The 26,656-nt window shown below is 53.3% G+C and overlaps 1 protein-coding gene across 1 annotated transcript in view; it reads left to right on the top strand.

Moving 5' to 3' along the window:
- FER1L5 (fer-1-like family member 5) overlaps positions 1 to 24,956 on the top strand; it is a 51,889-nt gene extending 26,933 nt beyond the window's left edge. Inside the window, exons 15-48 of the mRNA XM_012641877.1 lie at positions 5,504 to 5,628; positions 6,499 to 6,599; positions 7,279 to 7,456; positions 7,538 to 7,693; positions 8,878 to 9,009; positions 10,117 to 10,280; positions 10,604 to 10,718; positions 11,454 to 11,556; positions 12,160 to 12,323; positions 12,419 to 12,589; positions 12,770 to 12,893; positions 13,039 to 13,116; positions 14,026 to 14,207; positions 14,427 to 14,588; positions 14,893 to 14,997; positions 16,030 to 16,176; positions 16,259 to 16,421; positions 16,569 to 16,594; positions 17,201 to 17,251; positions 17,358 to 17,462; positions 17,754 to 17,873; positions 18,419 to 18,580; positions 18,785 to 18,876; positions 19,307 to 19,477; positions 19,690 to 19,838; positions 20,109 to 20,248; positions 21,912 to 22,000; positions 22,259 to 22,354; positions 22,555 to 22,696; positions 22,906 to 23,005; positions 23,373 to 23,566; positions 23,746 to 23,855; positions 24,478 to 24,625; positions 24,738 to 24,956. Coding sequence (XP_012497331.1) covers positions 5,504 to 5,628; positions 6,499 to 6,599; positions 7,279 to 7,456; positions 7,538 to 7,693; positions 8,878 to 9,009; positions 10,117 to 10,280; positions 10,604 to 10,718; positions 11,454 to 11,556; positions 12,160 to 12,323; positions 12,419 to 12,589; positions 12,770 to 12,893; positions 13,039 to 13,116; positions 14,026 to 14,207; positions 14,427 to 14,588; positions 14,893 to 14,997; positions 16,030 to 16,176; positions 16,259 to 16,421; positions 16,569 to 16,594; positions 17,201 to 17,251; positions 17,358 to 17,462; positions 17,754 to 17,873; positions 18,419 to 18,580; positions 18,785 to 18,876; positions 19,307 to 19,477; positions 19,690 to 19,838; positions 20,109 to 20,248; positions 21,912 to 22,000; positions 22,259 to 22,354; positions 22,555 to 22,696; positions 22,906 to 23,005; positions 23,373 to 23,566; positions 23,746 to 23,855; positions 24,478 to 24,625; positions 24,738 to 24,956 — 4,484 coding nt within the window. The remainder of the gene's footprint in view (positions 1 to 5,503; positions 5,629 to 6,498; positions 6,600 to 7,278; positions 7,457 to 7,537; positions 7,694 to 8,877; positions 9,010 to 10,116; positions 10,281 to 10,603; positions 10,719 to 11,453; positions 11,557 to 12,159; positions 12,324 to 12,418; positions 12,590 to 12,769; positions 12,894 to 13,038; positions 13,117 to 14,025; positions 14,208 to 14,426; positions 14,589 to 14,892; positions 14,998 to 16,029; positions 16,177 to 16,258; positions 16,422 to 16,568; positions 16,595 to 17,200; positions 17,252 to 17,357; positions 17,463 to 17,753; positions 17,874 to 18,418; positions 18,581 to 18,784; positions 18,877 to 19,306; positions 19,478 to 19,689; positions 19,839 to 20,108; positions 20,249 to 21,911; positions 22,001 to 22,258; positions 22,355 to 22,554; positions 22,697 to 22,905; positions 23,006 to 23,372; positions 23,567 to 23,745; positions 23,856 to 24,477; positions 24,626 to 24,737) is intronic.
- The last annotated feature ends 1,700 nt before the right edge of the window (positions 24,957 to 26,656 follow it).

Raw genomic sequence — 26,656 nt, 5'->3', positions numbered from 1 at the left:
GTGAGCTACCGTGCCCGGCCACTGAGTATCTTTTCATGTGCTTTTTGGCCATTCACATAACTTTCTTTTTCTTCTTCTTTTTTTGAGACAGGGTCTCACTCTGTTGCCTGGGCTAGAGTTCAGTGGCATCCTCATAGCTCATTGCAACCTCAAACTCTTGGGCTCAAGTGATCCTCCTGCGTCAGCCTCCTGAGTAGCTAGGACTGTAGGCATGTGCCACCAGACCAGCTAATTTTTTTGTTTTCGGTAGAGACAGGGTCTTATGATGTTGCCCAGGCTGGTCTCAAACTCCTGGTCTCAAGCGATCCTCCCACCTTGGCCTCCCAAAGTGCTGGGATTATAGGCATGAGCCACTGAGTGCCAGGCCCTTGATTTGATCCTTGCATATGGTGTGAGGGAGGGGTTGAGATTCTTTTTTTCTATACAGATATCTAATTCACCATTTGCTGAAAAAACTATTCATATTCCCACATTGAATTACTTTGGCCCCTTTGTTAAAAAGCAATTAATTGTGTATTGTGGTCTCTTTCTAGAATGTCTGTTCCATTGATCCATTTGTGTATCCTTATGCCACTATCACACTGTGTTGATTACTGTATCTCTAATACAAGTTTTGCAGTCAGGTAGTGTATGTCCTCCAACTTTGTTGTTCTTTTACAAAATAATTTTGGCTATTCTGGTTCTTTTCTGTTTCGTATAAATGTTAGCATTAGCTTGACAATTTCTACAAAAAAGCCCCCTGGAATTTTCCTGTGTTCTTTTGTTTTAATCAAGTGTTTTTTGTTTGTTTTGTTTTGTTTTTAGTATCGTATTCTATCTCCTCTGTTGACTTACTGGCTATATACCTTCAGATTATTTTTAGTGGTTGCTCAAGAGATTACAATATTTATCTTTAACCTATTAGAGTCTACCTTGAGTTACTATTATACCACTTCACATAAACAATATAATTATATTTTATTATATAACATACAATGCAATTATAATGGTGTAATTACATGTACATTACATCTTTATACATTCTGGAATTAGTTTGCCAGTATTTTGTTTAGAATTTTTACATCTATGTTTATGAGTAAAATCTTCTTTTATTTTGTTAGTAATTTATTTAGTGGTGTAATTTACATACCATAAAATTCACTTGTTTTGTACAATTCAATGATTTTTAGTAAATTTACAGCATCGAGCAACCATCCTCATGCTCAATTTTAGAACATTTCCATCACCCCAAGAGATTCTTCATTTCTATTTGTAGTCACGCCCTTGTTTCCATCCCCAGGTCCACACAGCTACTAATCTACTCCTGTCTCTATATAGTTTTCCTGGATGTTTCATGTAAATGAAATTATACAATATGTGGTCTTTTGCATCTAGCTTCTTTTACCTGGCATAATGTTTTTAAGGATTATCCATGGAGCATGTATCAGGACGTCATTCCTTTTTGTTGCCAAATAGTGTTCCATCATATGGATGTACCGGTCATCATTTCTTAATCCATTCATCAGCTGATGGACATTGTTCCTGCTTCCTGGCTATTATGAAGAAAGTTGCTATGAACAATTGTGTACTAGTCTTTGTGTGGACATCTGATTTCATTTCTCTTGGGTAGATACTTAGAAGTGGAATGGTTTTTTAAGAAACTACCAAACTTTTCTATGGTGACTGCACATTCTCCCAGAAACTTAAGATGAGTCCAGTTTCTCCATATCCTCACCAATGTTTGGCCAGGCATGGTGGCTCATGCCTATAATCTTAGCACTCTGGGAGGCTGAGGTGGGAGGATCACTTGAGGTTGGGAGTTGGAGACCAGCCTGAGCAAGAGTGAGATCCTCATCTCTACTAAAAATAAATAGAAAAATTAGCCGGGTATGATAATGTGCACCTGTAGTCCCAGCTACTCGGGAGGCTGAGGCAGGAGGATCGCTCGAGGCCAGGAGTTTGAGACCAGCCTGAACAAGAGTGAGATCCTCATCTCTACTAAAAATAAATAGAAAAATTAGCCGGGTATGATAATGTGCACCTGTAGTCCCAGCTACTCGGGAGGCTGAGGCAGGAGGATTGCTTAAGCCCCAGAGTTTGAGGTTGCAGTGAGCTATGATCTGGCCACTGCACTTTACCCAGGGTGGCAAAGCCTATCCTTTCCCCCTGTGAGTTTTCATAGTCCTATGTTAAAATACTCATTCTGTCCCATTGTTTAATTTTCTACTTCAGGGGCAGGTTTAATGGTTCTCCCTGGTTTTCTCTATGTCTGTCTCTCTGATCCTTTTTTGACTTTTTCCATTTCATTTTGGTCACTTTTCTTATTTCTATGCCCCTCATTCATTGTCTGCAGGGACTAATCTCCTGTGGGCTTCTTCCATTGTCTTCCTTTCTCTGATGTTTTTGTTTTTTCTTTTACTTGTTTTCTGAGTTCTGTGGGTTCACATTTCCTGATCTGTTTCCCAGCTCCTTCAGGGAGTGTGTTTTTGCTGGCATTTTCTGCTATCTGCTGCCATCAAGCTGTGCTTGCCGCTATCTGTCTTGCTGTTCACTTTCCCCCAGGTGGCTTCTGCTGCACTTTACCCTTCAGGGCTTCTGTGATGATCACAGTTGCTCTTGGCAGTTCTTATGTGTATTTTGGGTCTGCAGATTCTATCTGTCTCCTTGTTTTGATGAAAATGGAGTTATTTTCATTCTCCTTGTTGCTTTTGTAAGCCATCCAAGAGCAGAAGAGGAAAATTGCCATCTTGTATCCTATGCTCATACTGAGAACCCCAGTCACGGATCTCTGTTTATTTATCATTCTAATGATTCACTCAGTGCCAGCGTCTGAAACTGGTGTGTTCCAACAATTCTGGAAAATTGAATGATATTTTCTCCCTGAAAATGACTTCCTCTTCTCTCTTATATCTCTTTTTGAAACTCACTCTATCCTCTGAGGACCTTCTCATTCTGTCCTTTGTATTTAAAAATCTCTGTTCCATATTTTTATCTTGCCATCCCACTGGGCTGCATCCTGGATAATTTCTTCTAGATGATCTTTGCGGAAAGGCCTTAGGTGACCATTCTACTTAAAATTGCTTGGCAGCTCCCTTTCCCCCTTCCCCATTTATTCTTCTCCATAGCATTTTCCACCATTTGACACACACTGTATTTTACATATATTTTTTGTCCACACTATTTTTTAATTTCTTAAGTAAACTTTTGATGCAAGTATAATATATCTATGGAAAAGTACATGAACCAAAGCATCAAGCTCAATGAATCATGAGGCCAACATGTACCCATGTGATGGCGCTCAGCTCATGGAGTAGAGCGGCCACAGCGCAGAGGCCCCAGAGGCAACCGCTCTCCTCACCTCCATTTTGTTTTTTCTGTGTATTTAAACTTTATATAAAAGAAATAATATAGTATGTATTCTTTTGTATCTGGCTTCTTTTGCTCATCATTTTATTCGTGAAATGTGTTCACAAATCTAGATGACGTTGGGTATAGTTGTAGCTCATTTACTCTCATTGCTGTGAGGACATTCCACTATATGAATGTATCGTAATTTATTTATCCCTTCTGCTAATAAGAGATATTTTGGCTGTTTCCAATTTTTGGCTATTATGATTGGAGCTGCTTTGAACATTTTTCTACATGTCTCTTGATAATGTTGTGTGTGACTTTCCATGGGGTGTGGAAGTGCCAGGTTAGGGAGCTTGTGTCATTGGTTCTAGCTGAAGTTGCATTCTCCAGAGAGGATTTGCCTTTGCTTCCTCCAGTTACCTGGGGCACTGCCAAGCAGAGACCAGTTTTTTTTTTTTTGAGACAGAATCTTATTCCGTTGCCCAGGCTGGAGTGCAGTGGTCCCATCACAGCTCACCATAACCTCAAACTCCTGGGCTCAAGTGATCCTCCCGCCTCAGCCTCCAGAGTAGCTAGGACTACAGGTGCGGGCCACCAGGCCCAGCTAATTTTGTTTTTGTTTTTGTTTTTGTTTTTGTAGAGATGGGGTCTTGCTCTTTGCCCGGGCTGGTCTTGAACTCTGGGCCTCAAGTGACCCTCCTGCCTTGGCCTCCCAAAGTGCTGGGATTACAGATGTGAGCTCCCATGCCTGGCTTAGGGACAACTTTACCCTAAATTTTTTGTTTGATATTCTTCAGACTGTACAGATAGCATGAATTCAGAATGCCAACCTGTGTGAAGCCCCACTTGTTACAAATTTGGGGGAAATTTTTCTTCCCCGCCACCCAGGGCCACACTGGAGAGAAGCAAGCTTCCTCACTGTTTCCTTCTGAATGACGGCTTATTGCTCGTTCACTCCGGCCCCGAGGCTTTGGGTTTCAGAGTGCCAGCTTCGCATGGTGTGTTAGCTTCCTAGGGCTGCCACAGCAAAGTACCACAGACTGGGTGGTTTTGAACAACAGAACCGATTCTCTCACAGGTCTGGGGATAGCAGTTAGAAATCAGGGTGTCAGCGTTGATTCCTTCTGAGATCTCCAAGGGAGAATCTGTTCCGCGCCTCCCTCCCAGCTTGTGGTGGTTGCTGGCAATCCTTGGTGTTCCTTATCTTGTGTACGTGTCACTCCAGTCTCTGCCTCTGTCTTCACGTGGGGTTCTCCCTGTGTCTCTGTGTCTTCACGTGGCTGTCATCTCTGTCTTCCTTCTTATAAGGCCACCGGTCATATTGAATTAAGGGCCCTCCCTACTCCAGTATGACTTCATCTTAACTAATTACATCTGCAAAGACCCCATCTCTCAGCAAGGTCACATTCTGAGGTACTGGGGTTTCAGATTGAACACTTCTTCATGAGAGAAGGACACAGTTCAACCCGTAACACACGGGACCTTCTGTAGACTGCCCACCGTGGGCAGCCCTGGGCTTTCCTTCCTGCCCCCAGCGCCCCTGCAGTTGCCAAGAGGAACGCAAGTTCTCCAAGAACTTGCCAGAATGTCTGAGGACAAAAGTCAGCTTTGTTTCTCTTGCCTCACAGACTTTCTGTCTTTTTAATTTTTTTATTTCTGTGGATTTCTTCCTTTGAGGCCAACTCAGCAGTGCAGTTGAGAAAAAGAATCCATTGTGTCTCAGCTAGCTTCCCCTTGTTTCAATAAGGAACGTCGCCCGGGAACCCAGTCTGCCATACCAGGACCCCAGGCCTACCTTGGGGCATGCCACTTGCCTTGGCATCTCACCTGAGGGTCAGAATGTGACCACCAGAGGGATGTGCCACCTCGGGCACACCGCTTCCCTTGGCTAGCCTGGACCTTCCCACTGTAAACTGGGGACTCTGACAGGCCATGTGACATGACACGCTGCGCACACTGAGTGCTCCACAGGAGCCCACTGTGCGTGCCAAAGCGCACACGTTCTCAATTGGCCCCGGCCCGGCCTCTGTCTGGAGGGCTCCAGTTAGCACTGTGGGCAGAGCGCGTCTTTGGGAGTGAAATGGCCCAGGGGAAGCCCTCTGAGGGGACACAGGGAGAGGACACCTCCCAGGGTCCCTCGGTTGCCCCTACCCCATGTATCTCTGTGTCTCAGGGAACATCTACCATTATGTGCCCTGGTACAACACCAAGCCTGTCGTGGCTGTGACCTCCAGCTGGGAGGACGTCAGCTTCCGAGTGAACTGCCTCAACCTCCTCCACTTCACTCGGGACCGCCTGGTGAGTGGCGTGGGAGCAGACGCAGGGCAGGATTCAGATCGTGGGGGGAGACTTAGGAAACTGCATCACAGTCACAGGAAGCCAGTCACATAGCTCACTCACGGTTCCACCCCGCTGAGACGCATGTGCCAGACGCAGGGCTAGGCACTGAGGCACAGAGATGAATAAACACAGCCCCGTCCTCACCAGCTGGGGAAGTCGCACGTGCAGACAGTTACTGTGCAGTGCAACTAGGGCTGCAGTGGGAATACAGGTACCCGGAGCTATAGGGTCAGAAGGATTGGGGGTGCGGGAGGGGAGAAGAAGAGAGGATAGCCGGTGGTGTTTGCAAAGGAGGTGACATTTCAGCAGGGTTTTGAAGAATACATAGGAGTTTGTTGGGGGCGGGTAGAAGGGAATAATACACAAAGCCATGGCAATGTGCCAATTTTTGAAGTTCAGGGGGTAGGAGGGAAGGCATGGAGGTGACATGAAGATAAGGCCAGAGAAGCTAGAAGGGATCCAATCATAAAGGGTCTTGGGTGCCAGGCAAGGAGGGTGGGTCTCCAGGGAGCCCCCTGGTGCCTCCACCTCAGACATGACTTTCTCACACCTACTCGGGGGGTCAGGACGCTGCACTGCTTCCCAGTCCCACCCCATCCTGGCTCCTCTTTACCACTCATTTTTTCTGTTGGGTAGTGGGAAGGGTGGCAGGGGGGGTTGGTCCTAGCCTTGCAAGGGCATGTGACAACCTTGGACTGACATCACCAGGTTGCCCCCCAAAGGTCCCAAGGTCCTTGAAAACATCCTGGGCCAGTCAGCTCTGTGGCCTGTTCCGGATGAGTTCCACTCTGAGGCCAGCTCTCTCGCTGTTTCTCTCTTGTCGGGCAGAAAGCCAATCTGGACACCCTGAAATCCATGCGGAATCTGAAGGACCCAGCGCTGCTCCGCCAGTGGGAGAAACTGCTGCGGGAGCTGGTAGAGGACTGCAAGTAGGACTGGGGCACCCTGGGCGGGCCGGCCTTGGCTGCGCTAGGTCAGGCTTATGAAGGGGGGTGGTGGCTCAGAGCAGTAGCCTACAGAACACCCTCGACGACCACCTCCTGAGGAAGTAGGAGTGCTGCTCAGATCTCTCCCCAGTTTGCAGCCAGGGAGTCAGATAAACAAGAGTCACTGCTCCCCTTCCATTCGGGCTCCTCCGGAAAACGGCCTTGACCTCCCCGTCAGCATAGTCCCTGCTGTCCCACACCCGTGCCTGAGGCTCCTACCAAGCTATCCAGTCTCTCCCCTTTCTCCAGACAAGCCTGCACAGACCCATCTCTGCACGTTTTCCCCCCACCCCTGGCTGATTCTATCCAAAATGCCCTCCTCGGGCATCTGCCTGTTATGGAAGACTCACTGCAGAGCTGCTCCAAGCCCGACCCTGTCTCACAGCACAGGAGGTCCTTGGGCACAGGCCTGGTGCATTGCAGGGCTGGGAGGATGGGAGAGGGCTGAGGAGGACCCGGGGCCAGAGACGCAGTGAGCAGGCTTCCTGAGGAGGGGTGGGAAGGGCTCCCAGGCCAGGTCAGCCATGAATGGGGCAGGATCCTGAGGCCAGCAAGGGCCAGAGATGGTGACATTGGGAGGCAGTAGAGAGGTCCAGCACCTGCTACCCTGTCCTGGCCACAGGCGTCCTCTGCCCTGCATGACTGATCAGCCCACAGCCACCAACCTGGATAGGAAGAGGTGGCAGCTCCGCAGTCTCCTTTTGCAGGAACTGGCCCAAAAGGCCAAGCATGCCAAACCCAGGGACATGGTGGCCACCGTGGAGGGCTGGCTGTACCACCTCAACGCTGTGCTCCCTGAGGTGGGCACTGGACACACTGGCCGGGTGGGAGCAGGGCTGGGAGCTGGCCACATAGGGCCTGATGTCCTCCTGCCCCGACAGCCCCAGATCAGCCTCCCAGATGTGATGATCTGGCTGATGGCCAAGGAGCAGCGAGTGGCCTACGCACGGGTGCCTGCCCACTCCGTCCTGTTCTCCCAGGCAGGGCCCCTGTACTCCGGCAGGTTCTGTGGGAAAATACAGACACTCCTCCTACAGGTGGGGAGCAGGAGGTCCTCACAGGGTGGGGGTGGACAGTGCCCAGAAACACTCCCGGGGGAGCCCCTGAACTTGCAGGACAGTCCCCATGGGGCCTCTCCCAGGGCATGGTCCACTTCCTCTCTCTCTGGCCCTTTACCAGCTTGAATGGGGTTTAAACAGTCCCCAGAGGAAGGCAGGGAGCCTGTGGCTGTCAGCGTGTGGGCTGACACCGAGTCCATGTTCCTCATAAATGTTCCTCAAATCTGTCTCTTCTGTCATCTGCATGGCCACCACTTGGTCCAGCCTCTGTCATCTCTTCCTTGGACCATGATTGGGTGACCCCCAAAATCTTTAACACCTGTAAGGTTTGGGCAGCAGCCCATCCTATCAGATCAAGCTATAGATAAGACTGAACACCCTGAACACCAACCCGGCCCTGACCACAGCCTCCCTGCTTCCAGTCCTCCCGGGCAGTGGGGGGCTGCTCCCTCCCTCCCTGGAGACTCTCCCCAGCTCCCCATTGCCTCCTGGAGAAGGTGCAGCCTCCCTGGCCTGGCCCCCAGACACCTCGTACCTGCCTTGTAACTCCCTCTGGCCCACAGTCTGAACAGCCGGGCCACTCTGGCTCCCCGGCCCCAGTCGTACCTGGCCCGTGCCCTTCCCACCAATGTGCAAGGTTCCTCCCATGCCCATCTGAGTCCTTCTTATCCCGCAAGAACCACTGAGACTTGCATCCTGGCTCTGCCGCTCACTGGCTTGTGTGGCCCTGGCCCAACTCCTGACCATGCCCAGGCCTCAGTGTGCTCCTCTGTAGAATCGGCCTGGTGATTACGATGCCGGCCTCACGGGGTGTGAGGATCGAGGCGTACTTAGCAATAAATGAATGCTAGTACCATTATTGATGTCCGCATTATCACGGCTCCTCTGTGGTGCCTTCCCAGGCTCCCTAGGCAGCGTCGCCCATCTCCCTGTCCCTCCCACCTCTGTGCATCACGTGGCTCACAGGCGTAGCCCTCCCTGCTCTGGAAGGCAGAGTTCCATATCATTCACTTGCAGCTCCAGCACCCAGCTCAGTGTGAGGGCCCTGCTCCCAGGGCTCAGAGGGAAGGGGCAGGGGTGACCCGTTCTGGCTGTGTGTGCCCCCTCCCTTCCCTGCACCCAGGGGGCTGGCACCCCGTGGCATTGACCCATCTCTGGCTCAGTACCCCGAGGGTGAAGGACAGAAGAATACGCTCCCAGCCCACCTCCGGGTCTGCATGTGGCTCGGCAATGTCACAGACAGCAAGGATCTGCAGCTGCTCCGCCAGGGCGACATGGTGGTGTATGCAGAGACGGTGAGCGGTGCCCAGGGTCCAGGCAGGAGCACTGGAGCGGGGGGTAGATGGCCTCATAGGGCAGAGATGGCTTCCCAGCAGGGCGTTTCGTGTGGGAAGGGAGGGCGAAGCTTCGGTAACCCACTGCAGATGGAGAAAAACGTTACTGACCAAGTCTGAGGGTCTTGAGAGTGGTCTGATAGAGGTGGCAGAGACCAAGGCAATCTCGGATGCTGCCAGCTCAGGGTTCCGTGCTGCCGAGCCATAGGCATTTGGTGACAAGGGGACACTGAGTGACCCTCCAGGGCCTGGTCACTCTCTCCCTGATGGAGGTTCATTGGGACCTTCCTACCAGTTAGTCCACAGCATGTGAGGTGAGCCAGGCTCCGCACTGTAGGGGGCTTCATCTGTCACATGGCAGCCTGGGACATGGCCGGCCAGGCTGGTGGTCCTGGGAAGGGGAGGCCTGGAATGGTCAGAGGAGCAGGATATGGGGCATCTGCCCACAGAACCATAAACCCAGGGAGTGAGTGAGTAGCTGCCCAGAGGCTGCTCTAGAATCAGGGAGGGGGTGATGACCTTTGCTCCCCGGGGAGGACATGGCTCAGGAGGCGACTCTGATGGCAGAGGTGAAATAAAGTTTGAGTGTCAGGCTTTTTAATTTACTGAATTAAAACATATTTTCACAGTTCTAAGTTGCATGAGTGAATGGATATACAATATGTCTAACCAGCCTGGAGACGCAGAGCTGGAGAGGGGTGTGGGGAGAGGTGCAGGAAGCAGGGCTGCGTGCCCAGCAGGGGAATACGGAAGAGAAGGCACAGAGGCAGCAGAGGTACAGCAGGACCGGGTTCCCCCAGGTCTGCAGTGACGAGCGAGTAGGCAGGTCGCATCAAGGCACCGGGTTCTGACTCAGGCATCCACCCCACTCTGCCAGCTGAGTGCAGGGTTGACCTCTCAGCCTCAGTCTGCTCCCCTGTGCAGCGGGGATGTGGCCCTTTCTTGCCTGGCTATCAGATTTTTAGGATGTATGGGCAGGCCAGAGTGGGGAGCCCACGGTGGGGCCCAGTGTCCCCAGCACAATGTGATGGAGGACGTGGCAGGCACTGAAGACTCTCCCTCCCCCAGTACGAGAATCAGGCCAAGTACAAAGACCAGTGGGGGATGCAGGGGCTGTACCGCTGCCCCAACTTCTCGGATGTCATGGGGAACAAGGCCCTCCCCAAGACGGATTTCCAGCCACCCCCAGGGTGGCACTGGTGGGACAACTGGAGAGTGGAGCCTCAGAGGAGGTAAGGCTGGAGGGTACAGGCCCTGAGCCTGTGTGCCCGTTGGCATGCCCTACCGAAGCTGACACTTCCTGTCACCTGGGAGGGCCAATCAGCAGTAGCCCAGTGAGGTGGGCACAGAGCCATGGAGCCTGGTTCCAGTGGGCCGAGGTGCACAAGGGCCTGCCTGCCACCCTGCCCTGGATGCCAGACCTCCTGGCCCTGCCTTACCCAGGGCAAGGTGGGGAGGGATGCCATGTAGGGGAGTGCTTGACCGGCAGAGGACACCCCTGGGGCCTGTAAGTTCAGGGAGATGTGCTGGGAACGTGGGGTCTTCCTGCCCCTAGACTCCTCCTGGACATAGACATCAACAAGAGCCAGGTGTTGGAGGAGGTGTATGAGAACCAGGACCGCGACGCCAGAGGTGCCTGGGTGCCTGCTGCCATCCCGAACACAGACACGGTGAGCAGGGCCGAAGTCGCCCTAGGGGATTAGGGGGCAGGCTAGGCAACCAAGTGCGGAGGCTTGGAAGTTGGGGTGTCCCCATGGAAAGAGCTGCAGTCTGAGCCCCACTCCCTACACATTCCAGGGGACACTGGGTGAGTGCTCCAGCCCTGTGCGGGGTGAGGGCTGTATCCCAAGATGGCAGGCCAGAGATACCTTAAATAAGACCGTAAGAAACAACAGAGGGAGGCAGTGATTCCTTTCCAGGCCTCTTTCAAGGGCAGTGCTAACCCTGAAGGAGGGAATCTGAGGCTAGTCTAACCCACCCCTGTCCAACAGAACTTTCTGTGGTGACGGAAATGTTCTATATCTGCTCTGTCCACGTGTGGCTATTTAGTGCTTGCAATGTGGCACTAGTGAGATTGAGGAATTGAAATTTGAATTTTGTCTTATTTTAATTAATTTAAAATTTTGAGAAGCCCCAGGTAGCTGGTGGCTACTGTGTTGGACAACACAGGTCTAACTTACCTCTAACACATGCTAGTCTTCGCTTTTCAACACAGAGAGAGCAGTTTACGTTGCAGAAGGGCAAGTCCTTAAAGCATATTAAGTGCTTACTCGGGTGGCAAACCAGGGGCGGGAGGCCGCTGTGGCCACAGCAGGCACACGCACAGGCGTGTGGGAAGAGGGAGTGGAGGTGGCCTCCTTCCAGCTCACAGCACCCCTCGGCTCGTCTTCGATGTTCACCCACAGAACGGACAGCCCATGGAGGCCCGGGAGAACGTGAAGTGCCCCCAAGGCTGGCACTTTAAGAAGAACTGGGCTGTGGAGCTGAACCGCGCAGTGGATAATGAGGGTCAGTTCTCTGGTCAGGCTCAAGGGCTGGAGTGGGAGCGCCTGGGGCCTCAAGCTCCCTGCAGCTGCCAGGGCCTGTCCTGAGCAGGCAGGAGTGTCGGACGCTTCCAACAGCCTTGGAACAGCCAAGCTCTTGGTGGGATGGGCCTGAGTTCCTGGGGGTCCTCCAGCTTCCAGAGAGCTGGGTCTCTACCTTTTCCATACACACGGCCTCAGTTTTGAGACAGCGCAGCTCCCAAGGGCCTCCCCAGGCCTGGCCCAGCGCAAGGCTTGGTTGTGGAGACTGAATTCACCCAAGGTAGCTCCAGGTTAGGAGCAACGGGCTGGAAGCCTGAAGGCCTGGGCTCAAGACCCAAGCTTTGCTGCTTACAGGCTGTGTGGCCTTGTGCATGTCACAGGATGTCTTTGAGCCCCACCTTCCTCATTTGTAAGATGGGCAGTTGGGCCCAAGCCACCCAGGTGACACAGTGTGGCCACACCCTCCTTCCCATGCCTCAGGGCCAGAGAGACCCTTGAGCTTGCCCCTCTAGGCCCCTCAGGCCTGTCCCAGCCACCCAGCTTGCCGGCACCTGGGGACCCAGAGGCCATGGTGCTGCCCCCACAGGCTGGGAGTATGGAGTGGGGATCCCGCCCTCCGGCCTGCCCCAGGTCTGGAACTCGGTGGAGAAGACCTACCACTCATGCCGCCGCCGGCGCTGGGTGCGTGTGCGCTTCCGGAACCCCAGGGAGCTGAGCCTCGAGCAGGAGACCCTCTCCTTCCTGCAGCAGGTGAGGGGCCCATGGGTAGGGGCCCTGGCCAGGATGGCAGGGCAGGGGTCACCTTGGGCCATGGCGGGGGCATGAGTCTGCTTTCCTCCCCACAGCACGAACTGGCCAAGGGGGAAGAAGAGGGCTGGGAGTATGGCACCTTCCGCTCCAAGTTCCACCTGAACCCTCAGCCCCACAGCCGGTTCCGCCGCCGCTGCTGGCATCGCAGGCTGGCCCCCGACAAAGACAAGGGCGTTGCACCCATATTCCTCCTGGAGGGGTCTTTGGTAAAGCCTCAGCCTGCTGCCTGCCAGCAACCCCACCTCCAGGAGAGCCAGGGCCTGACCTGGGTGGGGGCAGGGAGGACTGGGCCCCCACTCCTCAGGCTTCAGAGGGTAGAGGTGGGGGCCTGGGCCTGGGCTAGGAGAAGCACCCAAGAGCCTCAGGGGAGACTGTCCTGGGCACAGGCTATGGATTTGAAACAGCATGCTAAGAAGGAAGAGGAAGACAAGTCGTGGCTGGGCTTCTGGAGGCGTATCCCAGAGGACACCCGGCCCCCCAACATGCCCTTCATCTACTGCATCTTCAACAGTGAGCACTGAATTGGGAGTCTGCTTGGGTGGCTCCAGAGGCCAGCACCTGAGGCCAGCACAGTGGGGAGGGGTGAAGGTGGGAGAGCCAGAGAGCAGCCTCGGGGCATGCTGGCAGGAGGTGATAATGTGGCTCCCCTGTACAGAGCCCCACTACTACCAGCTCTTCTGCTACATCTACCAGGCCCGGAACCTGATGTTCAACCAGATCCTGACATTCCAAGGTAGGCGGCCAGCAGCCCTTGTCCCTGTCCCCAGGCCCTGGGGCCCTGTGACATGGCCACCCAGTGGTATAAAGAATGTGGCTCAGATGGGGGTGACAAAGATGCAGACCCCTCTTCCCAAGCAGCTCACGGCACTGTTTGGGGAAAAAGCACAAAAACAAAGACTACATGGTGGGGCTCCTCTTGAGGTATGACCCCAATGCTGTGGATTAGAAGGAGAGCTGAGGGGGCTTCACCCCCCGTGGTGACCGCTTAGCCGGGCACTGAAAAGAAAAGGAGTTGGCCTGGCAGTACTGATGAGACATGCAGGCAAGAGAGAGGGTGGCATGCTTGGGAACCATGTGCCACTCATGGCTGGACAGAAGAGGAGGGGCGGGGAGGAGGCCCTGGGCAGGAGGAGGCTGTCCTCGGTCACGTGAGGGAGACTCACTGAGGGTTTCAGGAGACGAGCCGTGTGCTCCAGCTCTGTCCTGTTAGTAGCACTGTTTGTAGGGAGCCAGGGCCGTGGGTCGCAGGGCTTCAGGGATGTCTGCTGGGAGCTGTGTCCACTGGGCATCACCACCCATATGGAGAGGGCCACTCACTGCTGGGAAAGGGCAGCCTCATGTAGCCTTGTTCCCAGAACCCATCCAGAGGAGCCTCTGCCCTCCATCTTGGTGAAGCCCAGGCCTCAAGCATGGTAGCTGTGAAGTTCCCAAGGATGTAACCAAATGATCCCTTCACCTCTGCTTACACGCCTAGTTGCTCTGTGGCTTATGCTGAGGCAGACTCTGGGCAGCTGGCAGTGGCAGGGGCTGCCTGGCCTGGGCCTCCCTTGGTACCCGGTGCAATGGCCACAGCAGCAGAGGAGAGGACAGCCTCCCTTGGCAGCTTGAAGACACGACTCTCTCCTTGCCCTCCACCCTCCAGGGCCCTTCATTCGGGTGGTCTTCTTAAACCATAGCCAGTGCACGCAAACCCTGAGGAGCTCAGCAGGCCCCACATGGGCCCAGACGCTCATCTTCCAGCACCTTCTTCTGTATGAGAACCCCCACGACACCAAAGAGAGCCCACCACTCGTGGTGCTGGAGCTGTGGCAGCGCGACTCCTGGGTAAGGCAGGCTGGGCTGAGCGGGAGCAAGACCTACCTTGAAGAGCTAAGGTTTTTAGAGGAAAATATACAGAAAGTACTCCAATGAGGCTTGACATGCAGAGAGCACCATGTAAACATAAATAGCTGTTGTCCTTGCCTTGCCCTTTCCCTGTCAGGCAATGAGCTGGAACTCTGCCAGCTTGGCCTCCATGCTTTGTGAACTTCCACTCCCCTCCAGGGCAAGGAGAATTTGTGGGGACGGAGTATGTGGCCCCCGGTGGTCTGGCTGGATTTCCACAACCGGACCCTGCCCCCTATGAGGTGGCACCCCATCATAAATGAGCTGGGGGCTGAAGAGGGTGAGATCTTGGCATCCTGTGAGCTGATCCTCGAGACTGAGGTACTGGGACAGGGCCTGGCTGGGATGCGTAGTGCTCAGTGTCCCCATACCTACTTGCCCCCAAGTCTCCACAGCCAGCAGGGCCCAGCTCCACGCCCTCAGGAAGGGCCTGGGCCCAGGAACCAGAACTTCGGGCTTGGTGATGCCGGCCTGCCCAACCTCTCCCCCGCCAGCTCCTGCCCAGGGGCTCTGCGGCCCCAGTGGAGCCCTCTGAGGGACTCGATGGAGCTGGGGGTGAGGGGCAGGGAAACAGGACAGCGCAGAGGTGCCTCATGCTCCCTTCTCTCCCACCTCATTCCTCCAGAGGCTCAGAGAGAAGCAGCTGCCAATCTTGAGTGTTCCCTGGAAGAATGGCATCTACACACTCCCCAAGAGCATCCAGCCCACACTGAAGAAGATGGCCATTGAGGTGCTGGGGGTGGCAGGGTGGACAGGGGGCAAGCATCACCCTGAGCAGTCTGGAATGTGCTGGAGCTCTCTGCTGGTTCTCCCTGACTGCCCGATCCAAAGTTTGCACCCCAAGAAATGCTACTGGGAGATGGAGGGAGACAGGAGAGAAATGAAGAACAGAGGCTCTGATATAACACGTAAATTATTTTACTGCAAATCTCTGCAGTGAGTAGTAGACAAAGGGCTGCAGCATTGATTATTGCGTTTGACTCACACCACGCCTGCCCAGCAGGGACTACTTTTCAGAGAAGGAAACTGAGACTCCAAGAGACAACATATGCCATGCACGATGATACAAGGACTAGGGGACAGAGCCAGAATTCAGGCCCAGCCCTGTCTGACTCCCAATGCCAGGGTGTTTCTCACCTCTTTTGAGCTAGCATGGAGGTCCTCACATCAGGACCCATGTGCTCTGTCACAAATTTGGCAAAGAGCAAAAGATGATCAGGTCCTCTGGAGACTGGAGGCTTCCCCAAGATAGGCAAGCTGGCTGGTTCACACTCTGGGCCCCTGAAGTGGTACTCATGAGTTAGGTGCAGACATTTCCCGAGGGTGCTGGCTCACTGTATGGCCAGAGAGTTCTGTGGAGCATGGGTCAGCAAAGAGCTAGATAGCATGAGATCTCTGGAAAACTGGGCACCCACTCTTTCTGCGGGCCTCGGAGGCAGCAGCCTCAGGAATTCACGTCTGAGAACTGAAGGCGGCAGGTGAGGAAGAGCAATACGTGAGGGCTTTGGAGGTCAGTGGAGGATGCAGCAAGTGGCCTGAGGGCACCTCCCTCACGGGCAGGGAGGACAGCGTCCAGGCCTTGAGGACAAGCACCGATCCCTCAGGACAGGGAGACCTGGCAAGCCTTCAGACTCTGGCCTCTCCGCACAGCCTCACTCCCCAGCCCTGCATGCTCCCTAATGCACCACTGCTGCCAGCACAGCCCCGCTCTGGCCAGGACCCCCTTACAGAGGCGCTGCCTGCCCCTTCCCTGTTCTGGCAGATCTTGGCCTGGGGCCTTCGGAACATGAAGAAGGTGAGCTCCCCACAGCTCCTTGTGGAATTTGGGGAAGAGTCCCTGAGGACAGAACCCATCAGTGACTTCCAGACCAACCCCAACTTCCCTGAGTCCATCCTCCTCCTTATAGTGGTAAGAGGCCCTGGGGCAAGGGCTGGGGCAGCTCTTTTCTCTTGGGGGACCTCATGCTCCCCACCTGTCCTTGGGGCTGCAGTACATGCCCACGGAGGAGGCCTACGCGCTGCCCCTTGTGGTGAAGGTGGTGGACGTTTGGATCTTCGGCCAGCAGACTGTGGTGGGTCAAGCCAACATCGACTTCCTCCAGCCCTATTTCTGTGACCCCTGGGCTCAGGACTACGTGCCCCCACGGCTTCCAAGTATGGCCCTCTCTCCTTGCCCTTCCCCAGGCCTCACAAACAAGCCCCTGGGAGTGGGGCAAGGCGCTGGCTCCCCTGTGTGGTTGGCACCCCTCCTCCTCAGCCTTCTGCCCTCCTGAGACTCATGGCTGTACTCTCTCCACACAGCACTGTGCGTGAAGCAGCACCAAGACGTGAGTAAGGGCCTGGGGCCCAACCTTCTCCCACTGCAGACAGGGAGGAGGGGTGTTGACTAGAGTCCTGATATCTGTGTCCCTAGTGTGAGGCCTGGCTGGACACGAGAACGCTAAAGCCGGGATGCTTAGCCCAGAATGCACATCAGAATCACCTGAGAGTCTTAACAACTCTGAGACCCAGGCCACTGACCAATTCCATCAGAACTGCTGGGAGTCGGACCCAGGCATCAGAATTTTTTCCAACTGCCCTCGCCCCGCCCCTGGGTGATTCCAATGTTTTCACGGTTCAGAACTACTGCTCTAGGGCAGCACTTGTCAAACTTTAATGCACAGGAATCTTCTAGACATCTTCATCAAAAGCAGATTCTGATTCAGTAGGTTAGGGTAGGGCTGGAGGTTCTGACTCTCTGAGCCCCTTCCAGAGGCTATGGGCAGTGAAAACGAAGAACTCTGCTTCCCCTCCTCCTTACTCCCCAATCCTATGTGAAGGCGAGGAAGCCAGGGAAATAAGCCCCAGCCTTGACTCCTCTCCTCCTTGGAGGTCAGAGCCAACGAGCACTGTGGGCCGCCTGGACTCACCTTGCCTACCCTCTCATTTTTCAGTTCCTAGGGTACCTCTACAAAAAGTTCTTCTTCAAGTCGAGCACAACCAAGGTGATGCAGGCTCAGCCACAGGGAACAAGGAACAACCCCAGTCAGTTCAGGGAGGTGGGGGGGGCTTTCCCTGCCCAAGGGCCAAAATGCCCCTCCTCCCTGCCAGGATCAATATGAGCACGAAGTGGATTGGTGGAGCAAGCTTTTCTGGGCCACGGGAGATGATCACAAGTCCCCCAAGTACAAGTATAAAGACTACCACACTCTAAAGGTTTGGAGGCCCCTAGGAGGGGAGAATGCTGAAAGAAAGATGGAATAAAATCTCCCACTGGGAGAGGCCAGCAGACCTAGCCTTGATTCCCTGGGAACCACCAAGTGAGGGAGTTCCCGCATTGTCTCCCAAGACTCCTGGAGACAGTTCCGCCAGCCACCCTGTCTAAAGCAGACAGGGCCGCTGACTGGGCAGATGCTTTGGAGCAAGACCTAGGAGCTGGTGGTCCCTCCATCTCCTAATCCCAGGAATGGTCTCCCTACCAGCCCGGGTCCCACATATCCCCCGCAGGTGTATGACTGTGAGCTGGAGGCTGTGCCAGTCTTCCAAGGCCTGCAGGACTTCTGCCAGACCTTCAAGCTCTACCAGGAACAGCCCAAGTTGGACAGCCCTGTGGTAGGGGAGTTCAAGGTGTGTGTCTACCCAGCTTGGCTGCCCCATCTCCTTGTTCCTTTTCTGTCCCCAGAGGACTCTAATAGAAGCCCTGGTTCTACATGCTCATGGTGAGGATGGCGGAGGGAGGGCTTATCGAAGTTTGGGGAACAGAGGAGCAGAGAATACCCAACACAGGGACTCGGGGAGACCTCCCCTCACACAGGAAGGGTGAGGGCCTTCTCACTCCCTGCTCTGGCCTGCGCTGGGTCTCCCAAGGCTGCAGAACCAGAGAACAAGTCCAAACCTGCAGCGATGAAAGGGGTGGAATGAGAGTTCACATCTGAAGAAACCAGCAAGTCACCTAATGACCGCAGTTCCTTTGTGCAGCACCCCTCCTAAACACAGTGTTCCCTGCCCAGCACCTCTGCTGCACCTGCCTCTATTGTCCTCATGGCCTTCGATCCCTGCCACCCTCAACCCAATCTCTTGCTCCTAAATGTGGGCAGCAGGTACCTCCTGGAGGGCTTTACAGAGCTGGCCAGCACTGCCAGGCTGGGTCCCCCAACACCTTCCTCCACCAGGGCCTTTTCCGCATCTACCCATTTCCTGAGAATCCGGAAGCCCCCAAGCCCCCACACCAGTTCTTGGTTTGGCCTGAGAGAGAGGACTTCCCTCAGCTGTGCTTGGTGCGGGTCTACGTGGTTCGAGCTATCAACCTGCAGCCCCAGGACTACAATGGCCTGGTAAAGAGCATCCCAGCAAAGGTGCCTCTGACACCCTGCCCTGAACCCGTCTCCTGGAGCTCCCTCACACTGATACACAGACTGCCAACTCCCCACAGACTCCATCTGGTGCGAGGGGCTTGTTTCTGCCCCTCTCCCATCCTCCATGACCGACTGAGACTGACTCCCCATTTTCTATCCTTCCCTTCCTTATATCTGACCCAGTGTGACCCTTATGTGATCCTGAAACTGGGGAAGACAGAGCTTGGCAAGCGGGACACATACCAGCCCAACACTCTGGACCCCATCTTTGGCACGTGAGTTGCCCCGACTCACCCGATCCCACTTCTCCACTCCCACCCACGCCATGCAGGAGCCAGTGCCAGAAGGCAAACAACTCTCATGCTCCTCTCCAGCCTCCGAGTTCCTAGTGTGGTGTCTTACCCACTCCGGGTGCTCAACAGACAAAAGATAAATGCATAGGTGGTTCAGTTCTACCCTGTTTCTCAAACTCGGCCTGGGAAGGGAGCTCAGAGCCTCACACCCAGGGCCTATCCCAAATTATTTTCAGCCATAACTGGAGATGACTATTGGCAGACAGCAGTCTAGCCCATGCTCTGCTTTCCACATTCCCCCTGAACAAACAAGGAGGTGGAGCAGGGGCCAAGGGGGCCAAGACACTGGCAAGCAGGGCATGGAGACAACATGGCCCACAGCCTCTGCAGGCTCCAACACCCTTACCCACAGGATGTTTGAACTCACCTGCAACATCCCCCTGGAGAAGGACCTAGAGATCCAGCTATATGACTTTGACCTATTCTCGCCCGATGATAAGATTGGAACCACAGTCATCGACCTTGAAAACCGTCTCCTGTCTGGCTTTGAAGCTCGTTGTGGGCTCTCCAAATCCTACTGTCTGTGAGTGGGCACGTCCAGGGCAAGGGAGTGTGGGTGGGGAGGAGGAGTGAGCCCACAACTCCCTTGGGAGAGGCCTACATCCTGGGCTGGGAACCAGGGCCCAGACCCGCCTTGTCTCCACCTATGCTTCCACCACTGGTTATCCTGCTGCTCAAAGCAGTGTCCTCCAGGACCCAGACCTCCCCACCTCTTCCTCTCATATCTCCCCACAGGTCAGGGCCCTTTAGGTGGCGGGATCAGATGTCCCCCACCCACCTCCTGGAACGCTATGCCAAGCGAAAAGGGCTGCCTCCACCTCTGTTCAACCCTGAGGAAGACTCTGTTTTTTACAATGGGAAAAACTTCAAGCTGACAAGTTTTGGTGAGAAGCACAGCACACCGCCAGATAGCACAGACACATGCCTCTGAAATCTGTGAGGTTCCAGAATGGAAGAGCTGCAGATCGGGGTTGGGAGGAGGACAAGGAAAGATCTCCCAAGCCAGAGGGCAGCCCAGCACTTTCCCCTTTACTCCTGTGGAGGGCAAACAAGTCCACTCCCCAGGCTGGGGAAGGGAGGGTGGGGGAGCCTACCAGAGGGATGGGAAGGCTAATGACCTCGAGATCCACTCCTTCCATCCCCCTCCAACCCAGAGCCCAAACCCCCTACTGTTCATGGTTTGGGACCCAAGATGGAACGCCTTGCGCTGTACCTCCTGCACACCCAGGGGCTGGTACCTGAGCACGTGGAGACCCGCACACTGTACAGCGACAGCCAGCCAGGCATCGACCAGGTATGAGACTGGAGGGGCCACTCCTGTCTCCTATAGGGGGACATGGCTTGATCAGGAGACAAGGGTGCCCACCCACCCAGGCCATAGCCCACTATGAGAGGGGAAGGCCAGGCTAAGCATTTGGGTTTGTACATGCACAGAAGATAAGTATGTTTTACTCATTAATAAGCAAGACGTTCCAGTGATAGTGATGCCACTTAGAATGGAGAAATTCAGAGCTGGAAAGGTCATCTACAAGAAACGAGGCCATGCACCCCTGTGGGAGGCACTAAGGAGCCCTCCCAGCCATGTCTCCATTGCCTTCGGTCTCTCCCGAGGGGCAGGAAGGTGGCACCAGGTCAGATGGCACAGACATTACAGCCTGGGTTCTGGCTGTTAATTGCAGGCTGTTTCTTCTCCATGGCAAGGAACCCCAAACAGAGGAATAAAAATCCCCAAAGACACTCTAATTATCATTCACCCTGCAGCCACCATAGGCTTATCTCATTCTCCTAATTTCTCAAGTTGATACCACATTATAGAAACAAAGTCCTTTGCTTAGCATTTTTTAAAAAACCATTCTCATTAAACCTGTTTTCTCAAACAAGGTCAACTTCAAAAGAATAAAATCAGGTCAGGTACTTTGAAAGAACACATCTATTTTCCAATGTTGGTAGTTCTGCCCTCTCACGTTTTTTCTCTTTTCTCACCATTTTTGTCCCTTATCTTCTTTCTTAGATCTCTGTATGTTGTAGATAGCCTTACATCCTTAGGTTGTGGTTACATAACATAAATGACCTGGAAATCTGGACTGAACATCTAGTTGCCTCACACTCAGGGTTACTGAGCTCCTTAATAAATGAAGGCCCCCAATCTCAATCTGGCCATCTAGCATGACCTGCTGAGTGGCATTAACCCTCCAAATCCCAGTCTTAAGTGAAATCCCAGCACCACGCCATCAGCCTTGAAGCCATCATGCCCTAACCTCACTGCACTATTCCCTCAGCCATAAAAAGGAAAAAAGGGGAAAGTGGTGGGGGTCACCTGGGGCCTCGCTGATACCTCTATACCTGACCCCTAAGCGTTGGGGATGCAGCCTCAATAGACCTCAGAACATGGGACAGGGACCCCCAGGCCAGCCTGCTGAGAACAGAGGCTACCAACCCCCAACCAGCTAACTCATCCCAGCTCGCCTGTAATCCTGGCTCTCTGGGAGGCCGAGGCAGGAGGACAGCTGGAGCTCAGGGGTTCAACACCAGCCTGAGCACAGTGAGACCCCATCTCTACCAAATAAAAAAGAAAAACAGGCCGGGCGCAGTGGCTCACGCCTGTAATCCTAGCTCTCTGGGAGGCCGAGGCGGGCGGATTGTTTGAGCTCAGGAGTTCGAAACTAGCCTGAGCAAGAGCGAGACCCCGTCTCTATTAAAAATAGAAAGAAATTAATTGGACAACTAAAAATATATAGAAAAAACTAGCCGGGCATGGTGGCGCATGCCTGTAGTCCCAGCTACTCGGGAGGCTGAGGCAGGAGGATCGCTTGAGCCCAGGAGTTTGAGGTTGCTGTGAGCTAGGATGACGCCACGGCACTCTAGCCCGGGCAACACAGTGAGACTCTGTCTCAAAAAAAAAAAAAAAGAAAAACAAAGAAAAAATACACAAAACAACTAATCCATCCTGGCTCTAGGGAAAGGTACAAATGTGGGTGGATATCTTCCCTAAGAAGCTGGGGCTTCCTGGCCCCCCAGTCAACATCAGCCCCAGAAAGCCTAAACGGTGAGTGACAGCCCATTTCCTCACTACTGAATTTCACAGTTCAGCTCCCCTGGGTGCAGAACATCACTGTCCTCAAATGCCTAGGTGTAGTAGTTCTTTTCTCTATTGAGAAGAGAAGCTCTATTGGGAGCTTTCTTTCCCTGAATTCCCCAAATTCAGCAAGAGCATGGAGGGCAGACTCCCAGGCCTCTCTTCCCTCACTAAGGCTGCAGCTGGGGAGCTATTCCTCAGCAAAGCCTCTGAGCACAGTGGCTGCAGGTATGAGCTACGCTGCATCATCTGGCAGACTGCCAACGTGGACCTGGTGGATAGCAATTTCAGTGGAGAGAAGACGAGTGACATCTACGTCAAAGGGTGAGAGAGAGGAGTCAGGCTCCAGCAGAGCCCCTGTGGTCCCCCAGTTCTGTCATTCTGCTGGGGCTTCCCAATCCTGAGGGAACACCTCTCCAATTCTACCTGTGCCTGGTGCCAGCTAGGCAGCCCTTCCCACAGGGCTCCAGCTCAGGGATGGGGACAATACACATGAACCCCAGGTGAAAGGACTCTGGCCCCAGGTGGTTATACGGCCTAGAGGATGACATGCAGAAGACAGATATCCACTACTACTCCCTGACTGGGGAGGGCAACTTCAACTGGCGGTTCATCTTTACCATGGACTACCTGGCAGCGGAGCGTGTGTGCATCCACAGCCAGAAGGTAATAGTCTTTGGGGCGTGGAGGGCCCCCAACATACAAACAACCTCAGGCTCCAGGAGCTCTTCCTCCCCTACATCCCCCAGAGGCCTGCAGGCTGTTCCAGAACATAAGGAACATGTCCTCAGGCAGAAACTCTTTCTTGATAATCCATCGCTCCTGGGTAGTGGGCTAATCAGGTGTCCAAGGGACACTCTTCTGCCATCCTCCAGGATTACATTTGGAGCCTGGACCCCACATCGATGAAGTTCCCAGCCCGGCTCATCATCCAGGTCTGGGACAATGACATCTTCTCCCCTGATGACTTCCTAGGTGAGGTCCTGGCACAGGGCTTATGACCACAGCTTTTTTTTTTTTTTTTTTTGAGACAGAATCTCACTCTGTCACCTGAATAGAGTGCAGTGGTGTCATCATAGCTCCCTTCAACCTCAAACTCCTGGGCTCAAGTGATCCTCTTGCCTCAGCCTTCTCAGTAGCTGGGACTTCAGGCGCATACCACCATGCCAGGCTACTTTTTCTGTTTTTAGTAGAGGGGTCTCACTCTTGCTCAGGCTGGTCTTGAACTCCTGGCCTCAAGCGATCATCCCGCTTCAGCCTCCCAGAGTGCTAGGGTTACAGGCATGAGCCACTGCACCCTGTTGGGAGCTCCTTCTTGCTGACAGCATTTCTCTGGGCTCAGGGGTCCTGGAGCTGGATTTGTCTGACATGCCCCTCCCAGCTCGGCACGCCAACCAATGCTCCATCAGGATGATGGATGCTGACTCCAAGTGGCCCGCCTTCCTCCAATACAAGCACTTCTCCCTCTTTAAGAAGAAGACTGTAACTGGCTGGTGGCCTTGTCAGGTCCTCGACGATGGCAAATGGCGCTTGTCGGTAGGAGCTAGGGAAGGTGCCTATTGAATAGGACTGCTATGCCACATAACCTGGCTTTAACAGACTTTTGGGAACCTTAACTAAATCCCTTTTCCTTTCTGGAGCCCCGGGATGAGGTCCTAAAACTACCTTACTCCTGCTATCTGAACTCAGCTTCCCACCACCTGTGGTGTTCCTAGGGCAAAGTGAAGATGACTCTTGAGATGCTGTCTGAGAAGGAAGCCTTAATCAAGCCAGCTGGGCGAGGCCAGTCGGAACCCAACCAATACCCTACACTTCATCCTCCCCTGTAAGAGTCCTCTGGGGCAAAGGCACCCAATCTTTCTCTCTCCTCAGTTTGTATGGGGTGGTGAGCAGTGGGCCTACACGTGGAGAGGGGTAATTACTTCCTAACACCATAGCTCTGTGTTCAGTTACTATTGGGAGAGAACAGACTTGAGGGTGGGGTTGGGGATAAGCAGAAGTTGCTTTTTTGTTTAAAAAGAAAGCTCTTAGGCTGGGCGCGGTGGCTCACGCCTGTAATCCTAGCACTGTGGGAGGCCGAGGCGGGCGGATTGTTTGAGCTCAGGAGTTCGAGACCAGCCTGAGCAAGAGCGAGACCCCGTCTCTACTAAAAATAGAAAGAAATTAATCGGGCAACTAAAACTATATAGAAAAAATTGGCCGGGCATGGTGGCGCATGCCTGTAGTCCCAGCTACTTGGGAGGCTGAGGCAGAAGGATTGCTTGAGCCCAGGAGTTGGAGGTTGCTGTGAGCTAGGCTGAAGCCATGGCACTCTAGCCCGGGCAACACAGTGTGACTCTGTCTCAAAAAAAAAAAAAAGAAGAAAAGAAAGCTCTTTGCTCAGGATTACTTGACCCAAAGGTTCCCTCTGCCCTCTGTTCTCTGACAACTCTCCTGTTCATGCACAGACGCACTGATAGCTCTTTCAAGTGGTTTCGGTCACCTGTTCAAAACATCTGCCGTGCTTGCTGGAAACGCTACCACTTCAAAATCATAGCCTTAGTGATCATAGTGATTACAGCACTTCTGCTGTTCAACTTTATGTATTCAGCTCCGGTGAGTGGCAACCATAGTGACAGGGACAAAGGCACTGGCTGGTCTTGAGATGACCCTGAGGAGAGCGCCTTCACATTGCTACCTCAGGCTAACTGTTGTCTGTTCTCTCTAGCACTATTTGGCTATGCACTGGATCAAACCTGAACTTCGGCTATCTCCTCCCATCAAAATATTCAACATCATCACTCCACTAAACACCAGCAATGCCAATTCTTCCATCCTTCGAACCCCAGATTCAAACCTGAAGCCTACGATAGACCGTGAGTTCAAACTCCTCCAAGGACCCAAGAATCACCTGAGTGATATTTTCCCAGAACTTCCAGTCCCATAAGAGTAATTCTCCCATGTTTGCCTGGCTTTTCTCCCCTGGCTACCAGCAGCCCTGCCCTTGAGCTTCCTACCAGTTCCTTGTTTCTGTCTTTGGGACACATGCAAGGAGCTAGGGATATTCTAGCTATTGTGTTCAGAAACCACTTCCAACAAGAAGAACAGAGCTGTAATTTTCCACTGAAATAAACAAGTTTTATAACAGAGAGCCACCTTGTAATTTGGGGGGATTGAAGAAAACATGAAAGGCTGAAAAAGACAGCCCTTCAGACAAGACTCACAGGGACCAGGAGTGATATCATCCTTACACACCACCTCTAGTCCACAGGGTCTCCTCACTAAGAAGCTTTGAAGTCAGGGGACAACGGAGGGAATGGGTAACTGTGAGGAAAGAAGTGGCCCTCATGGGCAGCACAAGGCCCCTGCTCTCCCCACTACTATGCATGCACAGCAGAGCCACACCAGCTGGGTGCAGTGGCTCACACCTATAATCCCAACACTTTGGGAGGCCAAGACAGGAGGACCACTTGAGGCTAGGAGTTTGAGACCAAACTGGCCAACACAGTGAGACCCTCATCTCTACAAAAAACAAAAAAAAATTAGCTGGGCATGGTGGTTTATGCCTGTAATCCCAGTTACTCAAGAGGCTGAGGCAGGAGGATCACTTGAGCCCAGGAGTTCAAGGCTGCAATGAGCTATCCCATCACTGTACCCCAGCCTGGGCGACAGAACAAGACCCTGTTTCTAAGAAAAAAAAAAAAAGAAGAGGCCTGGCATGGTGGCTCACGCCTGTAATCCTAGCACTCTGGGAAGCCGAGGTGGGTGGATCATTTGAGCTCAGGAGTTCGAGACCAGCCTGAGCAAGAGTGAGACCCCGTCTCTACTAAAAATAGAAAGAAATTAGCTGGACAACTAAAAATATATGGAAAAAATTAGCCAGGCATGGTGGCGCATGCCTGTAATCCCAGTTACTCGGGAGGCTGAGGCAGAAGGATGGCTTGAGCCCAGGAGTTTGAGGTTGCTGTGAGCTAGGCTGATGCCACAGCATTCTACTCAAGGCAGTAGAGTGAGACTTTGTCTCAAAAAAAAAAAAAAGAAGAGCCATACCATGGACCAGGCATCTCCCTCCTGTACACACACCTGGGATTACAGTGCCCAGGACAATATTTAGCCCATTCGCAATGGGAAACATCTGTTTCTAGAACAAAAAGCTGAGGCAGGGCACCCAATGCTAGTAAGATATTATTTTTGTATCACACATTTCTCTAAGGGTAGCTCCAGGTTGGGTGAGGATTGCATCTCACGTCTTCCCTGTCCTCTTTTAAAAGCCTCCAGGTGGCCAGGCGCAGTGGCTCATGCCTGCAATCCTAGCACTTTTGGGAGGCTGAGGCAGGAGGATCTCTTGGGAATGGGAGTTCCAGACCAGCCTGATAAAGAGCAACATCCTGTCTCTATAAAAAAAAAAAAAATCACAAAAATTAGCTGGTCATAGTGGCACATGCCTGTAGTCCCATCTACTCAGGAGGCTGAAGCGGGAGGATCACTTGAGCCCAGGAGTTTGAGGTTGCAGTGAGCTGTGATGATGCCACTGCACTCTAGGCCCAGGTGACAGAGTGAGACTCTGTCTCAAAAAAAAAAAAAGCCTCAAAATACTCATGAGCTGGAAACACACAAACCCCACACGTTCAATCTCTCATCCTTCAG

This window comes from Propithecus coquereli, unplaced genomic scaffold (assembly GCF_000956105.1).
Source record: "Propithecus coquereli isolate 6110/MARCELLA unplaced genomic scaffold, Pcoq_1.0 Scaffold171, whole genome shotgun sequence".
In the NCBI taxonomy this organism is placed as follows: Eukaryota; Metazoa; Chordata; class Mammalia; order Primates; family Indriidae; genus Propithecus; species Propithecus coquereli.
This window is presented reverse-complemented; position numbering and strand designations above follow the sequence as displayed.